This window comes from Ranitomeya variabilis, chromosome 1, assembly GCF_051348905.1.
Source record: "Ranitomeya variabilis isolate aRanVar5 chromosome 1, aRanVar5.hap1, whole genome shotgun sequence".
Lineage (NCBI taxonomy): Eukaryota > Metazoa > Chordata > Amphibia > Anura > Dendrobatidae > Ranitomeya > Ranitomeya variabilis.
The window spans coordinates 79,239,917-79,255,417 of record NC_135232.1 but is presented as its reverse complement, the minus strand read 5'-3'; the positions used below and the strand labels follow the sequence as shown (position 1 = coordinate 79,255,417).

Below are 15,501 nucleotides of genomic sequence, written 5' to 3'. Positions count from 1 at the left end.
GCTGCGTCGGAGAGGTGAGTATAGCAATATTTTTTATTTTAATTCTTTATTTTACACATTAATATGGTTCCCAGGGCCTGAAGGAGAGTTTCCTCTCCTTCAGACCCTGGGAACCATCAGGAATACCGTCCGATACATGAGTCCCATTGACTTGTATTGGTATCGGGTATCGGTATCGGATTGGATCCGATACTTTGCCGGTATCGGCCGATACTTTCCGATACCGATACTTTCAAGTATCGGACGGTATCACTCAACACTAGTGGCGACCTCTGCATACAAGGAAGTTTGCGATGGTCACTTGTTCATGTCATGTTACTGTCTCCTTTTCTGTCCCTACTTCTGTGTAGGTGCTGAATGTGTCTAGACCTTTGTCCGATACTGGAGATTTTGCTGCCTGCACTTGCGCAAGTGCAGGTTGTGTTCAGCGCCTGCACATTGGCGGAGGAAGAGATTGCCAAGGAGGCGGTTATAAGGTGTATTCACATTTGTTCACAAAATGATAAATCAGAGCTGACTGTCACAGCTCTTAATGATAAGGACAGAAGAAAACCCTTGGACAAAGACAACTTTACAGATGGATGTAGCGCCAAGGGGACGTTAGGCATTTAGTTCTGCTATAGTTCTATTTGAACTGTTAAAAGATAACCGAACCACGAGAATACTGACACACAGTTTTGTACGCGCACACAACATATAATATATTATATATACACAATATAATATATACTAGTCTAAATGATGTCAAAAGTAACAAACATAAAACGTATATTTTACCATTTCATTTCAATTATTCATCATTTTTTCTATTATATGAAAAAAAACATAACTATTAATAGTTTGCAGGAGTGGTACAAATGTAGCAAGCATCAAATGAACAACCATTGCTGTTCCGATTCATTAAGGCTTGCATTTCATACGCCAGGCTTAATGATGGGCGTGCCGGAGTAAGACACACCACATTCAATAAGAGGCAAACACCAATTAATGAATTAGGTGCATCTTATCACTGGACTGGAGTAACATTTCTGGAGTAAGTTACGCCATAACATTTGTTGAAGTTATTGGGTGGGTTTCACCACACCCTGGTCAACCCCAACTTCATCCACTTTGGTGGAGCTGGTCGAAACTGGCATAAAAATATCAATAGTCACAAAGTTTTCGAGCAACTTGAAGGTGTTTTATGCCAATATTCTGGCAAAAACACCTTAATGAATAGAGCCCTTAGGAGCCAGATCTTCAAAGCTACTATGCCCAAAAAACTGGCATAACAGACATGAAAGTCTGAACATTTTTGAGCAAAAATGAAGCAATTTTTATCGTTTTCATGCCAGCTCGATTCTGCTTCGCCGAAATGGGTAGAACTGGGGAGGAGCCAAGATGGGGCATGACCACGTCATCCCGGCCAATTAATTAAAACTGCTGCAATTTTGTATGCCATAAATGCTACTCCAGTCCTTGAGTACTGGAGTAGCATTTCAGGCGCTGCGCACGGAGGTGCACACCACAGAGAACGTGGATCAAATTTATTAAGTGGTGGGCACCTCTTTATTAAGTGGCGGGCACCTCTTAATGAATTCAGCACATCTTACTCTGAGGAGCCCTTCATTAAGACAGTCGTGCGCTAGGCCAGTCTTAAGAAATAGGGCGCTTAGTGTCTGAATGTCACGGTATGTTGATGGCTAAGTGCGCTGGCTGTTTGTTTGCCGCTTGGTACATCTCTATGTAACGGATGTTGATGAATTTATCAAAGTAGAAGTAGACATATTGTAGGTATGAATAAGCTCTATAATTACAATGTAACGACACAGAGAGGTGTAAAAACTGGATAGGTCATGAAAACAACAATGAATGCTCAATCCAACAGAAACTTTGAAGGCTTCTGTCTAATGGTAGTGAGTGAAAAGAGCCCAAGATGCTTAATAAATGACAGATAACAGCGACAAATTGAGCTAGAAATCAGACATTTGAGAAAAGGATTAAAACAACAGCCAAATCTAGAACCTATTAATACGACCATCTCCAAAAAATGAATGTCTTTTACAAGGGTCATAATATGATGCTCCTGGGCCCCAATGGGATATCTGAAACTAGGTAAGCTTGGGTGAGACTACTATATCTGCATCCTATAGACAAGATCAAGGATTTGGACCTTCTTTCCATTGTCTAAATATTTGGGCACAGAGTCTGTAATGCCAACTTATGCAATAACTTTGAACTTTTGATCATTATGAAATACATTATTATAAAAGAAGTCTGATTGGTAACCTGAAACTTTAATCATGACTTATAACCTATTTTTCATGAATTAAAAGGAATCTGTCACCAAGTTTTTGTTACCGCATCTGAGAGCAACATGATGTAGGAGTAGAGACCCAGATTCTAGCGATGTATCACTTAGTGGGCTGCTTGCTGCAGTTTTGATAAAATCATTGTTTTCTCTGCTGCAGATCTACCAGCTTTCTAAATAACGTTGCCCTAATCCCTGATTGGGTGATTTCTGCCTACAATGTGCATAGGCAGGAATCAGTCAATTAGTGGTGGGGGTGGGATTTTACAGCTCATGAAAATATAGGACTACAATGCACCAGGCTTACTAGTCCTCTACTGGTCATCTATTGCTGTTAAATTGGAGGTTTTTAACAAATCTACTGCAATTAGCTCAGTAAGTGACACATCACTGGAATCAGAGTCTCGGTTTTTACCCTGTTTTGCTCTTAGATGAGGTGGCAAATAGTGATGACAGATTCCCTTTAAGAAAAAAAAAATACATGGAGTATCTTAAAGTTCACTACATCCCATTTAAAAAGCATGCAGTAACATAAAAGAAAGCACATAACTTCATGGGTTCCTGGCTCAGAGGGTGTACTATTACCCCAGTAATTTGTGTAGGGTGAGATGTACAGGGTGGGCTATTTATATGGATACATCTGGGTGGGCCATATACAGTGCCTTGCAAAAGTATTCGGCTCCCTGGAACTTTTCAACCTTTTCCCACATATCATGCATCAAACATAAAGATACCAAATGTAAATTTTTGGTGAAGAATCAACAACAAGTGGAACACAATTGTGAAGTTGAACGACATTTATTGGTTATTTAAAATTTTTGTGGAAATTCAAAAACTGAACAGTGGGGCGTGCAATATTATTCGGCCCCTTTACTTTCAGTGCAGCAAACTCACTCCAGAAGTTCATTGTGGATCTCTGAATGATCCAATGTTGTCCTAAATGTCTAATGATGATAAATATAATCCACCTGTGTGTAATCAAGTCTCCGTATAAATGCACCTGCTCTGTGATAGTCTCAGGGTTCTGTTTGAAGCACAGAGAGCATCATGAAGACCAAGGAGCACAACAGGCAGGTCCGTGATACTGTTGTGGAGAAGTTTAAAGCCGGATTTGGATAGAAAATGATTTCCAAAACGTTAAACATCCCAAGGAGCACTGTGCAAGTGATCATAGTGAAATGGAAGGAGTATCATACCACTGCAAATCTACCAAGACCCGGCCGTCCCTCTAAACTTTCATCTCAAACAAGGAGAAGACTGATCAGAGTTTCAGCCAAGAGGCCCATGATCACTCTGGATGAACTTCAGAGATCTAACAGCTGAGGTGGGACAGTCTGTCCATAGGGCAACAATCAGTCGTACACTGCACAAATCTGGCCTTTATGGAAGAAGAAAGCCATTTCTCAAAGATATCTATAAAAAGTGTCGTTTAAAGTTTGCAACAAGCCACCTGGGAGACACACCAAACATGTCGAAGAAGGTGCTCTCGTCAGATTAAACCAAAATCGAACTTTCTGGCAACAATGCCAAATGATATGTTTGGCGTAAAGGCAACACAGCTCATACCCCTGAACACACCATCCCCACTGTCAAAAATGGTGGTGGCAGCTTCATAGTTTGGGCCTGCTTTTCTTCAGCAGGGACAGGGAAGAAGGTTAAAATTGATGGGAAGATGGATGAGCCAAATACAGGACCATTCTTGAAGAAAACCTGTTGGAGTCTGCAAAAGACCCAAAACTGTGACATAGATTTGTCTTCCAACAAGACAATGATCCCAAACATAAAGCAAAATCTACAATGGAATTGTTCACAAATAAATGTATCCAGGTGTTAGAATGGCCAAGTCAAAATCCAGACCTCAATCCAATCGAGAATCTGTGGAAAGAGCTGAAAACTGCTGTTCACAAACGATCTCAATCAAACCTCACTGAGCTCGAGCTGTTTGCCAAGGAAGAATGGGCAAGAATTTCAGTCTCTCAATGTACAAAACTAATAGAGACATACCCCAAGTGCCTTGCAGCTGTAATCGCAGCAAAAGGTGGTGCAACAAAGTATTAAGTTAAAGGGGCCAAATAATATTGCACGCCCCACTTTTCAGTTTTTGACCTTCCAAAAAAATTTAAAATAACCAATAAATTTTGTTCAACTTCACAATTGTGTTCCACTTGTTGTTGATTCTTCACCAAAAATTTACATTTGGTATGTTTATGTTTGAAGCACGATATGTGGGAAAAGGTTGAAAAGTACCAGGGAGCCAAATATGTTCGCAAGGCACTGTCTAAAGTTGGATCCAAAATTGCTGACTACAAAATGGCCGCCATGGTCACCACCCATCTTGAAAAGTTTTCCCCCTCCCATATACTAATGTGCCACAAATAGGAAGTTGATATCACCAACCATTCCCATTTTATTTAGGTGTATCCATATACATGGCCCACCCAGGTGTATCCATATACATGGCCCACCCTGTAGATTAAATTGGTCAGAAAAATAAAAACAGCCTTAAAATACCTAAAACGTAACCACAAAAAATGTTTTTTGTTATTTTGATGAATTTACAATACGAGTCCATCTAAATGTGAACATGAACTGGTTCCAAAAATATTGGTCAAATTAAATATAAAATGAAGAAAAAAAATCTTAATATTTCTAAGAATAATTCCAGATGACCCCGACCCTCATATCCTCATATGAGCTCTAGTAAAACGCAAAAAAAAAAAAATACATTAAGCAAGAAATTGGTGTAGTCGATGATTTTTCCACTGCTTTGTCCATCAATCCTTGTCAATAACAGCAGTAATACATGTAGCAATATAGAAGAAAGCACCTATCCAGCATGCACATGCATAAAAGCACTGTCAATGATGATGAATGATGTGTTGGCCTTCAACAATGCATTTTTCTATAGGCTAAACACACTAAATGCATCACTGTCTGGGACCGGATGGAAAAATAGGTAAAAAATATAATACCTATCCTGTCTAGTCTGTCAATGGCAACAGTTTCGAAGGCTCTCCTCATCATGGGATATTCCTCTAGTACTTCATTAAAATTCTCCACGGATAGCGAGTACAACCGGCAGTAAGTCTCAGCTTTCACACTGGCTGTTCGACGACCCTTTGTTAGAAGGCAAATCTCTGAAAAACAGCAGTAAAAAAGGTTTATTCTGTGTTAATGCTCAAAATACTCAGTGCCTAAAAATTCTGCACACAGTGTAATTTATCTTCATGTATCAACGATCTATATGCAATTTACGTTATTCTGAACAAATTCTGAAAAGCTCTTAGAACTTTCAACATTTTGTGCAACTTTAAAACAAAACTTTTACATTGTTCTTCCTGTAATGGTGTTTCAGAACCTTCAATTAACATGTCAGAAAGGTTCAGCACAATGCATTAGTATAAAAGGAAATACTTTTATGAAATGTAAATATCTTATGAATTTATTGTAATGGTCGATAAAAAAAACTTTTAGAAATTCTAATGTCAAAGGAATGCAATCCAAACAGGTCTAGATTTTCTGATGAACTTTGGCAACATGGTTTAAAAGCTGCGAACTGTATATGAATTATTACCCACAGTTTCCCGTAATATCATTTTCAACTATATTTTAAACAAGCATAATTATTATTTCAAACTTTCTGGCTTTTTTTCTGTCTTTTCTTTCTTATTTTCTATTTATTTTTTCTATTTCCTACATTACATTGCATGCTCACCATGTGTTGGTTAGGCTATCTGCACACGGTGCGTTTTTCGCATTTTTTACGAGTGGAAATGGGCCAAAAATGCTATGGAATCCTTATGCAAGCTAAACAACAGCCCTCAGCTTTCCTTCTGCTGGTTATGAAAATTATGCAGGAGCCCATGCAATTTTGTTTTCATTTTTTTTTTCTATAAATTAAGAGTTGCTGTTTGGTTACAGCCTATGTAGGTTCATTCTGTTAATGCTCCTACATAGGCTGGTGACAATGTGTGTTTGTGTCTGTGTGTGTTTGTTTGTATGTGTATTTACTTACTGTCTTAGTAATGAGGGTGTCGGGCTGACACCTTTTCGTTACTAAGCCTAGGGCTTGGTGTCAATGACGGCTGCTGACACCAAGCCCTAATCTCATTACTATGATGCTACTGCATCTGATTGAAAAAGGTAGTGTTGAAAAAAGAAATTACATCACAAAAGTTTTTTAAATATCTTTATTTAGCTAAAAAAAAAGCCTTTATTGCTGTACAAAAATGCATGCAAAACTGCATACAAAAACGCGGCAAAAACGCACCTATGCGGGTTTTTGCCGCAGCAGTTTTGCTGCCAAGAGATGCCGAAACCTTGTAGAAATTTCTGCAAGCAAATACTCAACGTGGGCACATAGCCATATGTTGTTTTTTGTGTCTTACATGGGGGATTATTTACACATTTAACAATGTGATTTTTATAGCACTATTCTGTAATATTTAACTTGTATTCTGTATGTATTATGCTCTGATATCTGTTTAGTTTATTGATTTAAGGACATCACCAAGGTCCATTTATTACAAAAGTGTTTGCCATTGTACATATTGGAGATCTATGCTGACACTACGTACAATTTTCTGACTGCATCCCTAATTTCTCCTGTACAATTTCAATGTCATCTCAATGTTTTCAACTTACTCAGGACCTATGTGGGTATTTTTTTAATCATTTAACTACTTCTGGACTGCCTATAGACTTGAAACATCCAGGCAGCCCACACTTTATTCTGCACTGATTTTCTAAAACATCAGTGCAGTGTAAGCAGCTAGCACAGGTTTTGTGCAGTTGTGAAAGTGAGGAGCTGATTGTCACACACAGGTAGACTTCCCAAAGAGAAGATAAATATGGTTATTAACATATCCACTTTCTCCTCGATCTCTGTATACACAAAGCTGAACATCTGATGACTGGGTGTAGGGAGCTCTGCTAAGCAGACAGAAAGCTTAAACTCCTCTGTAACCGTGGCTAATATACCAGCCCGAGTTAAAAGAGAAATCAGCAATAATAAGACTATATTAATATATTAAAAAGGCCTTTTAAGACCTTATGGTGGGGGCATAGTGTGTAAAGAAAATGAAATAAATAAGTATAAATATAAAAAATGAAATAGATACTGCCAGTCTAAATCTCTATTTCTAGCCACACCCTCAAAGAAAATATGTCTAATATAATAATTGTTAAAAAATATGTATATACAACTCCTGGCAAAAATTATGGAATCACCGGCCTTTGAGGATGTTCATTCAGTTCTTTAATTTTGCAGAAAAAAAGCAGATCACAGGTACAAAACTAAAGTCATTTCAAATGGCAACTTTCTGGATTTAAGAAACACAAAAAGAAATCAAGAACAAAAAATGTGGTAGTCAGTAATGGTTACTTTTTTTAACCAAGCATAGGGGAAAAATTATGGAATCACTCAATTCTGAAGAAAAAATTATGGAATCACCCTGTAAATTTTCATACCCAAAAATAACACCTGCATCAAATTAGATCTGCTCGTTAGTCTGCATCTAAGTGATCTCGCCTTGGAGAGCTGTTGCACCAAGTGGACTGACATGAATCATGGCTCCAACACAAGAGATGTCAATTGAAACAAAGGAGAGGATTATCAAACTCTTAAAAGAGGGTAAATGTTGCAAAAGATGTTGGTTGTTCACAGTCAGCTGTGTCTAAAATCTGCACCAAATACAAACAACATGGGAAGGTTGTTAAAGGCAAACATACTGGTAGACCAAGGAAGACATCAAAGCATCAAGACCGAAAACTTAAAGCAATATGTCTCCAAAACAGGAAATGCACAACAAAACAAATGATGAAAAAAGGGGTGTAAACTGGAGTCAACGTCTGTGACCGAACTGTAAGAAACTGCCTAAAGGAAATGGGATTTACATACAGAAAAGCTAAACGAAAGCCATCATTAACACCTAAACAGAAAAAAACAAGGTTACAATGGGCTAAGGAAAGCAATCGTGGACTGTGGATGACTGGATGAAGGTCATATTCAGTGATGAATTGCGAATCTGCATTGGGCAAGGTGATGATGCTGGAACTTGGTGCCGTTCCAATGAGATTTATAAAGATGACTGCCTGAAGAGAACAAGCAAATTTCCACAGTCATTGATGATATGGGGCTGCATGTCAGGTAAAGGCACTGGGGAGATGGCTGTCATTACATCTTCAGTAAATGAACAAGTTTATGTTGATATTTTGGACACTTTTCTTATCCCATCACTTGAAACGATGTTTGGGGATGATGAAATCATTTTTCAAGATGATAATGCATCCTGCCATAGAGCAAAACTGTGAAAATATTCCTTGAAAAAAGACACATAAGGTCAATGTCATGGCCTGCAAATAGTCCAGATCTCAATCCAATTGAAAATCTTTGGTTGAAGTTGAAGAAAATGGTCCATGACAAGGCTCCAACCTGCAAAGCTGATCTGGCAACAGCAATCAGAGAAAGTTGGAGCCAGATTGATGAAGAGTATTGTGTGACACTCATTAAGTCCATGCCTCAGAGACTGCAAGCTGCTATAAAAGCCAGAGGTGGTGCAACAAAATACTAGTGATGTTTTGGGGTGTTTTTTTGTTTGTTTGTTTTTCATGATTCCATAATTTTTTCCTCAGAATTGAGTGATACCACATTTTTTGTTCTTGATTTCATTAGTGTTTCTTAAAGCCAGAAAGTTGCCATTTGATATGACTTTAGTTTTGTGCCATGTCTGTGATCTGCTTTTTTTCTACAAAATTAAAGAACTGAATGAACATCCCCAAAGGATGGAGATTCCATAATTTTTGCCAGGGGTTGTATATATATATATATATATATATATATATATATATATATATATATATATATATATATATATATATATATATATATATATTTATTTATTTGACATAAATATGGAATATAAAAATATAAAAATATCTTGTATGGAAAGGGGAATAGAATTTAAAATGTATTAACTGACCTTTGTGTTTATAAATTTAAAAAAATGTAAAAAGAAAATAAAAAAACATATTTCTTATTTTTGTTTATGTTTTTCCCGTATATATATATATATATATATATATATATATATATATATATATAAAAAGCATAACTAAATGATATATATATTAAGCCCAGTGTATTGTGAAAAAAGGAGGCAAAAATAATATGAATCTATCTTAGGCTGGTTTCACACTTGCTTACGGGAGTGCTGCGGATGGCAACGTACTTCCTACCTTCTTCCCTGAAGCCCCGCCTATGCTCCGCCTACTTCTCCTTGCGTTCTGCATTGCCCTGCGTACCTATCTTTAACATTGGGTACACAGGGACATTTTGCATTTTCGTGCGGTCGCCTCACACCTGAACTCGCCGCATGCGGACACATCCGCATACAACGCATGTCCCTGCGTACTGAATGTTAAAGATAGGTACGCAGGGCAACGCAGGACGCAACGAGAAGTAGGCGGAGCATAGGCGGGGCTTCAGGGAGGAAGGAGGGAGGAAGGACGCTTCCATCCGCAGCACTCTTGTACGCAAGTGTGAAACCAGCCTAAATGAGAATATGTTTTAGAGCCTTAAAAAGCGCAAATCCTGAAAATGGCCCAAAGTGTATAACTCTTTACATTCTGAGATAAGCTATTTTTTTGTAGCAAGAGTTGTACTTTTTAGATGAATCATTATGGGACATGTACTATATTAAATTTCAACTAATATATATTAATTAATTAAGCATGTTGTTTAGGAGCTATGTGGATAACAAATAAGTAATGGTTTATAATTCTTCTCCTGAAAAATGGTATTTATATATTTGTAGTAATGATTAAAAATCTATCAGAAATAGCAGCAGGAGATGAGCAAGAGCTGATTTTGTGGGGGAAAGTAACCTGCATTTTTATAGTATAACTGAAAACATGAATAGAGCACAAGAAACTGGAACAAGACAGATGAGACAATTTCATAAATTTGATTTTTTTCTTGCATCATGTTATTATTTAATATTGACATTCTTGCCTTACCTTACTACCTGCAGCGATCAGAATTTTTGTAAAGAGGACTTTCACCCCATTTTAATCATACTGACCTCCAAAATATGATCCATCAGTCAGTTTCATTTCCCTGCTGGACCTGGTTATGACACCGGCCACACCATGCTGAATAAAATACATCTTCTTCCCAACTGCTCCTTCGCGGATTATATAATCTCCAGGCTGGAAAACCTCAAACCTCAATTTGCTGAGCATGGCTGTGACGAAGTTCGGGTCTGCGTTAGCAAACAGAGGCATAGTAGCCACTAGTTTTCGACAGTTGAAATTGACTATTTCCTAAAATAGAACACAAGAGAAATACCGTGAAATTAGAGTACATACCATCACGTTATCATATTTAACAACAATAGTGCCATATGTGGTCAGTATGTGTCCATTAAAGGGAACATATTCCCATGAGACGGATCCCACGCATCCAACCATAGCCACTACAAAGTCTGCTAATGCTAAGTTATTGGTAAAGTCATTTTTTTTACTGCATTTACATAATCCTACATTGCTTTTATTTTATTTTTAAAGCTTCTTTTTCTTAAACTCCTATACATTAATAATTCCAAAATGCTCACTGTTAGACATGCACCAACAGTGACCAGTGGCAGGGCTGTAGCTCCACTGTAAAAATGATAACTTCATGTAGGTGAATTAGGAAGTAAGAGGAAGAGTCTCAGTCAGTCACAGGTGGCACATAGCAGTGACGTCATGTCTCCAATAGCGGGAACGCCAAAGTCGTCAGAGTACGGAAAGGTTAAAAGAATCTTTTTTTTTAATGTGATTTTTAAATGGCAGAACGTAGAACATTATTACAGGATGGGTCTAGGATGTTAGACATTATACCAAGAAGGGGCCCAGGATATGGGTGGTATACTAGGATGGGGATATTATTACTGGTAGGGCTCCAGAATGGGGGACAATATACCAGGAAGGAGCTCAGGAAGGGGGATATTATACCAGGATAGGTGACATATTTTACTGGAAAGGGCTAAGATGTGGACATTACACCATGATGGGGGACAATATTACTGGAAGGAGTCCAGGATGGGGGACATTATACCAGGATGTTGTACAATATAACTGGAAGGGGCCCAGGATGTGGAACATTATTACAGGAAGGGACTGAGGATGGAGGACATTATACCAGAAAGGGATCCATGATAGGTGACATTAGCACAGGATAGGGTATATTATTAAATTAGGTGGAGGAGGGGTGCAACACATATGTCTTTCTAGGAATTAGAATGCTACAAGGGCCTATACATCTGACAAACATGAAGGTAGGGGCCCAGGTCCAAATTTTGTCTGGCAAATATTGGACTCTACCTACACTACTGGACACCTTCCAAGATCCAGATCAAAGTTGACAACAGCAGTATTTGATCTCTAGCAATATTTCCTCTCTAGTAATCTTGAGTCTTTTTCAATCTTAAGAAGGGATCAACTTTCCTAAAGTCGAAGTGCAATAAAACACTCAAGGTGACCATACAAATTAGACTAATAATGGCTGAACTCATCGATTTTGTGAGAACCAGCTGACCATCTTATGTGCATTAGGTGTTTGCTCGACGTTTGTTAAGCAAATGTCAAGGAAAAAGGGAAAAAAAAAGGAAAAATGCACACAAGTATACATGTGTTTTGAATAGGCAGAAGGAGGTCTTTAAAAAGCGTGCATGAGTTCGAAACAGCATTGGGAAAGTGAGCAAGCATGGCTGAATTTTCCTTTTTTCTAAATGAAATCTTACAGTATAAATAGAGTTCATTGAATAGAACACAATTATTTAAAGGTGATTCAAGTCGATCACAGGGATCATTAATCAAAGTGACAACTGCTGCCTTTGTCTTAGCCTCCATTCTGGCTTGCATAGAATTGCATAGTTTTATGACCCTACAGTGGTGACAGTTAGACAAGAATGGGGTATTTTGCAATGATGATGACAGTGAGAAATGGCAAATAAAAGTATTACCATATGCCCACCCCTCACCCGGTCCTCTGCTCTTCAAACAGGTCTTCTCCTCTGTCTTTTGTCTGGATAATCTGGTGCAGACTAGGCCTCAAGCAGTCACATGACCTGCATCATGCCTCACATGACCACATGAGACCTAGTCACCAAACAGAAGTGAAAACTGTTCTGAAGCGAGTGGACGAGCAGACAGGGAGCAACACGATAAGACGAGAAGGTGAAAGCCTTAGGAGAGGTAAATATCCTTCCAACCTCAAAAGAATTAATATGAACTAATTACAAATTAATTTGCTCATCTTTATTATTAAAAGGAACCTATCATAAAAAATTGTTTATTGTTTAAATCTGTTTTTCTGTGTTAATTTTTTTTCCATTTTTGACAATTTTTAATTTTTTTATTATCATTTTTACTGAAAATAAAAAAAGAAATCTTGCAATTTTCACATTGGCCACTGGAGCTATTTTAGACTTAAACTTCCTGTTGTTTCAGGAAACAACACTTGCACATTAACCACAATGATCAAACACTGATTCTGTTGTTTTGTATTGAAAAATCTAATGAGCGTGTTAGGCGCCGGAATTCTCCCACTGCACGGGGTAGATCCCAAGCCTTGTCTGCCTCTGCAGTTTCCCATTCTGCTCCGGCCGCAGGAGGAGCTGCTCAGCAAAGACGTTAGTCTCAGCGTCTTGCTCAGACTAGGGCGGTTCGCTTGGTTACTGCTGCTTCCAGCCAAAGCTATGGTAATCAGCAATAAGCAGCTGAAAACAGACGTTCCAGAAATCACTCTACTGAGCATGCTCGTGAGGTGGCGACTTCTCATTGCTGGTCGGTCGTCAGCTGCTCGGGTAATGTGGCAGTTCCGAATTGGTCCTTGAGCAAGGACCTGTCTGACTGGACTGAAGCGGAACGTATAAAAGGTTCTCTGGAGCACACGCCAGCATGCTAAGATCAAATTATGTTCATATGTGTATGAACTTTGCAACTGTGTGGTTTGTGTCAGAATGTGCTCAGGGTCAGTGTTAAGCAGTTAGAATTCCGGCACCTCCGGAGAGGAGTTTGTGTGTGTGTGGATTCAGGGCTGGCGTATAGCTGTGTTGCTGTTGCTGACTGTTTGACCACTGTTTGCTGCCTGCTCCGTTAGTGGACTTCGATCCTCTGTGAAGTTAATAGGGATCGTGTCTAGTGTCGTATCTTTCGTTGTTGTATGCAAGTGAAACAGCTCTATTACAGAGCACCAGCTTCGTTACTGTGTGCTAGTGGCACTACTACGTGTGCTGTTCACTGAGTGATGTCTATCTCCATGCAAGCTAGCAATCACTCACTGCGTTCTCCGACATTGTTCACATTAGCTGCAGTTTTACATCTCGGCACGGTGGACCCCGGGTTGCGATTGCACTTCCTCATTAAATTTATTTGGTGCAATCCACCAACCCTAACAGTGTGTGCAAAGATCATTGTGAAGGGAGGTGGAGAAGGGTCATCTATGACATCTATTGTGATTAATGGATCATGTGTTACCAGCTGTGTATAGAGGTCTTATCAGTTCTTTTAATCTAGCCTCTTATAACATGAAACCTTGCTGAAAAGGCTTCCTAAAATGACAGGAATTATGAGTCTAAGAAATCCCCAGTGGCCTGTAAAAAATGACAATATTACAAATTTTGTTTTTCTAAATAAGAATCATGATATGAAAAAAAAATTACTATTTTTTGTTAACCAAATGATTTAAACAGTAGGTCATTTTCTGATGATAGTGACCCTTTAAGTGGATAGATATGAAACATTGCTATAAAATATTAAGAATGCATCTACTGTTTATAGTCACAGGCCCCACAGAAAGTCTAAAATCTAAATTCTGCAATAGTCTTACTTTATGTCATTCCTTTTCAGATGTCACTGTCTGAAGGAATGTGCACATTACACAGAATCCAAAGGATATTGTGTCTAGTCTCTGCACTATTGACGGTATTAGCAATATTCATGAAGGAGGATATTGAATCTGAATGTCACCCCAAGCGAGTTATTGCTCATTAAGCGAAGCTAAATACAGTATTTAATAATGCAACAGCTCAATTTTGTTATTTTTATCGCTGTCAGAAATTTGTTTTATAAGAAGAAATATATTTAGCAAATGTGAAAGACAACCTTTCAAGATTTGCAGCATAAATGGGAGTACAGGTGATGCTACATGCACATGACCACTTTACCTCTTCATCACCATTTTTGGGAGCTGTGTTATGCATTTTATGAGCAAAATGTAGAAATAAATGGATGTGGCATTGTGTTAGGGGTCGAGTTCCCGCCTCTGGACAGGGGGAATCTCGGGCCATCTCCGCTGCTGTCTCCCATTCTTCTCCTGCTGCAGTGGAGCCAGCTCAGCGGAGGTGTCGGTCCCAGCGTCTCGCTCAGTCTGATACTGTGCAAAGGGTTACTGCTGCCTTTCCAGCTTCTGCCATTGTAGCCAGTACAGTTCAGCGGCGAGCAGACGGCTTTGGGACTAAGTCCTACTTTTCCCCTTCTGAGCATGCCCAGGGTAAGATCTCTCATTGGAGATCAAGGGTCACATGCTCAGGTACTACAGCAACTCCCATTGGTCCTCTAGGAATGTCCTGAAGTTGCTCAAGTTCTGTGGCAGCCTCCCATTGGTCCTTCTGGGAAGGTCCTGAAGTTGCTGCAGCTATAAAAGGTTTGCATGACCGCACGGCCATGCGCTAATATCAATCTGTTATGTGCTTTGCGCCAGTGTGGTCTTGTGTGTATGTATTTAGGGCCCCAACTGAAATAAGCCCCTAGAATACCGGCACCTCTGGTGAGGAGTTTTGTGTGTATGTATTCAGGGTCCCCCTCTAAAATAAGCCCCTAGTATACAGGCACCTCCAGTGAGGAGTTTGTGTGTGTGCAAGACCACTGACTGCTATCAGCTCAGCAGTTAGCTGTGTACTCCTGTGTGTCTAACAGGGCACAGTGCTTTCTTTTGTTGGTGACTCTGTGAAGTAACAGAGTTCGCTTATACTGCCATATAGTTCCATTTGCTAGCAGCAGGTTCCTCCTGCATGGTGGACCCCGGGCTGCGAATGCACCAATAACTTCATCTATTAACTCGGTGCGTTCCGCTAGCCCTAACACATTCTCTTAGCACTACCTTGTTTATTGGTGATGCTTTACCTCATTTTCAGGTGGTCATGATTCAAAGAAAGGGATCGTTTGAA

The 15,501-nt window shown here is 39.1% G+C and overlaps 1 protein-coding gene across 2 annotated transcripts in view; it reads right to left on the bottom strand.

Moving 5' to 3' along the window:
* The window catches only part of HCN1 (hyperpolarization activated cyclic nucleotide gated potassium channel 1), a 508,213-nt gene that overhangs the window by 46,398 nt on the left and 446,314 nt on the right, over positions 1-15,501 (bottom strand). For both annotated transcript variants that reach the window (XM_077285340.1, XM_077285350.1), the window contains exons 6-7: positions 10,372-10,612; positions 5,263-5,427 (exon numbers count right to left, since the gene is read on the bottom strand). In XM_077285340.1, coding sequence (XP_077141455.1) covers positions 5,263-5,427; positions 10,372-10,612 — 406 coding nt within the window. The remainder of the gene's footprint in view (positions 1-5,262; positions 5,428-10,371; positions 10,613-15,501) is intronic.